The sequence below is a fragment of the Babylonia areolata genome, chromosome 27 (assembly GCF_041734735.1).
Source record: "Babylonia areolata isolate BAREFJ2019XMU chromosome 27, ASM4173473v1, whole genome shotgun sequence".
NCBI lineage: Eukaryota > Metazoa > Mollusca > Gastropoda > Neogastropoda > Buccinidae > Babylonia > Babylonia areolata.
In genome coordinates, this window is record NC_134902.1 from 29,917,225 (window position 1) to 29,922,224 (window position 5,000).

Below are 5,000 nucleotides of genomic sequence, written 5' to 3' on the forward strand. Positions count from 1 at the left end.
GAGCCAGAGACAGAGACACAGAGAGACAGAGAGAGCCAGAGAATCAGAGAGAGACAGAGACACAGACACAGAGAGAAACAGACAAAGACAGAGAGAGCCAGAGACAGAGACACAGAGAGACAGAGAGAGCCAGAGAATCAGAGAGAGAGAGAGAGAGACAGAGACACAGAGAGAAACAGACAGAGACACAGAGAGACAGAGAGCAAAAGAAAGAGAGAGCGAGGGAATAAGAGAGAACAGAGAGCATCAGAGAAGGAATGAGAGTAGGGGGAGAAAACCGCGATAGCGAGGAAGAAAAAGAAGGGAGAGGAGGAGGTGGGTGTGATGGAGGTTCAAAACATTGCACGTATATGATAAGATGAAAATGTCATAAAAGTTAACACAAAATCAAAACTAAAATCAAAATACTGTTTTTACCACCACCACCACCACCACCACCAATTCTGCTACTACTACTGATCATACATACAGATATACATACCTCCTGCATTGCCAACTGCAAGAAAATAAGGGACAAAGCATGGTGATGGGAAAACAAAATTAAAAACAACAACAGAGGCAGAAAGAAGGGTGAAAAAAAATGGGGAGGTGAGGAGGGAAGGGGGGGGGGGGAAGACAGATTCAGAGAGAGAGAGAACAGACAGACAGACAGACAGACAGATAGACTGACAGACGCACAGACAAACATAACAAACGCACAGAGAAACCTACAGACACATAGACAGACAGACGCACAGACAGACAAGCAGACCAAGACAAACAATGAGAAAAACGAAACGAAATTATTTCAAAGGGTAACATCAGTACATTTGAAAATCAAGCCCTTTCTGCTTCTGTTGTGACTTCAGCAATCGATCTGATTCTAGTTTCATGACCACACGATAAAACAGGAACAACGTCATGGCTTCTAGCTACATCTGTTCCAAAAAGTGTACACTTCGCTTGCACAGTATAATAAACTTTACATTGAAACAGGAAGTGTTTTGTTTTTTAATCAGTCTCGGATCATACAGACAAGACATGGTGATTCTACGGAAGTCTCTAGTTGAAGCCATCTAAACTTTGCATAAATCATTATGTGCCATTATCTGTAATGATTGTGAGAAAAGTGTCAGATTGAAAGTAACTTTTAAATGAAACAACACAAACAACAATCATGAATTTCTTTACATGTCAGTTTTGTATACTGGAGCGAACGAGTCTCTCTTTGAATTTGCAATGAAGTGCTGCTGATTTCCAACTATGGATAACTACACAATGTAGAGCTCTAGTGGGAAAGGAAGAGAGAGAGAGAGAGAGAGAGAGAGAGAGAGAGAGAGAGAGAGAGAGAGATCCATACTCCGTTTCCCGGAGTGTGCAAGCTGCTGGGTACGTTCGAGTCTCCACAACCCACCCATACCCCCACCTCCAACGCCGGCTATAATCGTGGGATGTTTAACGTGCGTATTTCTGTATATACATACGAAGGGAATCGCGACACTCGCGAGTCTGCATGGCTGTTGACCTGAGAGATAGATAGATAGATAGATAGACAGAGAGAGAGAGAGAGAGAGAGAGAGAGAGAGAGAGAGAGAGAGAGAGAGAAACAAAAACAAATACCCATTTAATAACCACCGATACCGGGATCAAACCCAGGACCATGGCGTGCGCGGTAGCTGAGTGGTTAGAGCACTGGACTTTTAATCCTCCTCCTCCTTCTTTTTCTTCTTCTTCTTGTCCATTAAATGGATAACCCAGTCCCTAGCGATGACGGCAGCTGAACGCAGCTGAAGAGCTTTCGAGTGGACTCTTAATGCTAAGGTCCTGGGTTCGAATCCTAAACCAAACCCGAACAAACTTTTCCCTCCGAGTGAAAGTTCAGCGCTGTAACCACTCTGGCTGTACCCATGGCGCCCAGTCCACACGCACAAACACACAAACATGCAGGTCTACTCACGGTCTCCTGCGCAGAGAGTTTTGACGTAGTCAGCAACGGTATCGAAAGCATTGACGTCAGCTGTGGGCACTTGACAGGCCGAGGCCGTCACCAGAAAACAGTCCACCGTCTGATTCAGATGTCTGCACGACACAATGGTAATTCTCCCCACGGTGTGTGTGTGCGTGGTGTGTGGTGGGTGTGTGGTTGGTGAGGGGTGGGGGGGGGGGGGTGGAGTGGAGGGATGGGGATGTGGTGGTGGTAGTGGTTGTGTGTGTGTATGTGTGTGTGTGTGTGTGCGCGCACGCGCGCTGTGCATGTGTGTGCCTGTACGTGTTTGTGGTACGCAGGCGCCTCTCTCTGTGTGTATGCACCTGTGTGTGTATGTACGTGCGTGTGTGTGCGTGTCCGCCCTACTCTGTGTGTGTGAGTGTGTGTGTCTGCGCGCGCGCGCGCGTGTGTGTATATATATATGCATGAGTATATGTGTGTGTGTGACATAACAACGACGTGTATGTCCACTCACTGGCACCAGAAGGGAGTGCTCAGCAGTCGGGAATAGACAACGGGGGGCGGACCCTGCATGGTGTCCAGGCCGGGCATCCGGGCATAGTACTGGGCACCCATGCACTCCTGGAGGGCGCTGCAGTCGGGCACCTGGGGGTTCACCACTGGAGGACAGAGAAATAAAGGGAGTGGAAAAGGTTGGAGGGGAGGGGGGTGGGGGGTGGGAACGGAGGGGTGGGGGTGGGGGGGCACGAACGGAAATTTGGGATAGGAAATTTTGTTGTTGTTGTTGTTGTTTAAACAACAAGAACAACAACATCATTATCATCATTATTATCAACAACAGCAGCAACAGCAAGAACAAGAAGAAGAAGAAGAACAACAACAACAATAACATCTACAAGAACAGAGGGCTGGTATTGTATCTGCTGAAAGAACCCGGCATTGGCCAAAAAAACAAAACAAAACAAAACAAAAAAACAACAACAAAAAACAAAAACCCACCCACCTAAACATTTCAAATGGTAACGTAGTCAAAGTTGTTGTTTGTTTTTTTCAAACTGTTTAAAAATTCATTTTTTGCGTTTACATTTTGCACATGAATACAGAAGACATTTACATAAAAAGTAAATATGCATCATGAATATATCAAATGTGTATTCAACATTGTATGTATTAACGTAGTAGAACGCTAACTATAATTATGTCCTTAGTAGATCTATATATTAGAGGTTCGTGTGTATATAGATCTGAAGAAGGACATATTTAAATATGAAAAAAAGAGATAAATAGATAAATAAAGATAAATGAATAAGGCAAGAAGAGAGGAAGAGAAATAACAGAGAGAGGGGGAAAAAAGATTCTTCATTTTTACTCTACAGTGCTCCATATGAAATGGACCAATGCTATTGATATATGTGAACCAGAAACATATATACATCTGTCTCTACATTCGTAGATTAAAGAATATTTTTGATGTTATCATGAAAACAAAAGGAAATAAGCAATTTAGTATGCAAGCAGGTGTATTACTATTGTCCCAAAATTCAGTGTGCTTTTCATAGGCATCAGTCTTGTATTTCTTAAGATGTAAAGAAAGAAAGAAAAAAATATTTTCAGATGTCTTGCCTTTATGATCAATTTGGTTAGATTTTTTTCAAATTACAAATTACAAAACAAGATTTGTTAGGGCTCTGTACTGAATGGTAATGTATCAATATTATTACATTCTATTAATGGCATGTAATAGAACCATTTTGCTAATAATTTGGCATTATTCATAAGTAAATGTGATACATATTTTTCTGTTTTATATCTTAACCTAAGTTGTGTTAGGAATACTTCAAATTGTGGAATTTGTTTGTTTAGTTTGCTTTTGTATAAGAATTGTTTTGCAATTAGAATAATGAAATCAAGGATGTCATCAGAAGCAACACTGTTTGAAGCTCCAAACAGAATAAAGTCTTCAGTAAATTTTACATTTTGTGCGTTTTCACATTTATTGTTTAAACATGATTCTAGTGTTTTCCAAAAGTTATGTGTAATATCACACTGTCAAAAAATCTGGCGGATAGATTCTGTATGCATATTGCAAAAACAACACATATCGTTGTCTGTAAGTTCCATTCTTTTTAATGACGTGTTTGTACCTTTAATTCTATGTACTATTCTCATCTGGAGCCATTTTAAATTCACATCGCTAATCTTATTCACTTTGCAAAACGTTACCTTCCAATCAATTTTTAAGGCCAGTTTGTCTTCCCATTTGAAGCAGCATTTAAGAGCTATATCATTTTTTAAATTTATATAATACAATTTTGTCCCTTTCGTGAATATAGCAATTGTAGTGATTTTCGCATGTGTCTTACTGAATTACTATTAAGACTGATGTTTATGTTTGCAATGTACCTTTTTTTTATCGATCTAACACAACTGTTGTAAGTTCCAAAAAATTTGTTCTTAAAGATACATGAGATGCCTTTTTCTAACCAGTTTTTATGCAGTAAAACTGTATTTCCAACTTTAATGTTTGCGTTAAAAATATTGGTTCAGCGTTAACTTCCTGACTATATGAAAGAACAATGTTTTGACAAAACTCTTTGTATGCAACGCTTGAATCCAGAAAATGTTTAAATTATCATGAATTGGTAAACAAGGGCCATACAGGTCAAGATTATGTATTTTGGGATATATGGCCTGTATAACAGTTTTCCATTTATGGTGTGTTATTTTAATCTTGCGTAGCCAACTAAGTTTTAGACCTGTGGTAAATTTCTTAATATCAAATGTCCTAATCCTCCAATCTGTACATTTTTTACAGCGATTTTTCTGTGAATGCGGTATTGTTTTTCGTTCCAAATAAATTTGAAACATGCCATTTGAAGGTCGCTAACAAGCTTATCAGGTGGGTTAGGTAGTGGCATCCATAAGTGATTAATCTTTGATAGAATAAGGGATTTTAACACAGCCACTCATCCTAATGGAGTAATTAATCTTTTTATCCATATCTTAAACAGAATTCTGATTTCTAATTTGTCTTCGTAGTAGCACAGCACAACACACACCGCTGCATACAGCA

General features: G+C 40.1%; 1 protein-coding gene across 1 annotated transcript in view; it reads right to left on the reverse strand.

The window, feature by feature from the left end:
• Nucleotides 1–1,928: 1,928 nt before the first annotated feature.
• Nucleotides 1,929–5,000, reverse strand: part of LOC143301056 (uncharacterized) — a 17,940-nt gene continuing 14,868 nt past the window's right edge. Inside the window, exons 9-10 of the mRNA XM_076615061.1 lie at nt 2,442–2,586; nt 1,929–2,058 (exon numbers count right to left, since the gene is read on the reverse strand). Of these exons, the coding sequence (XP_076471176.1) occupies nt 1,929–2,058; nt 2,442–2,586 (275 nt within the window). The remainder of the gene's footprint in view (nt 2,059–2,441; nt 2,587–5,000) is intronic.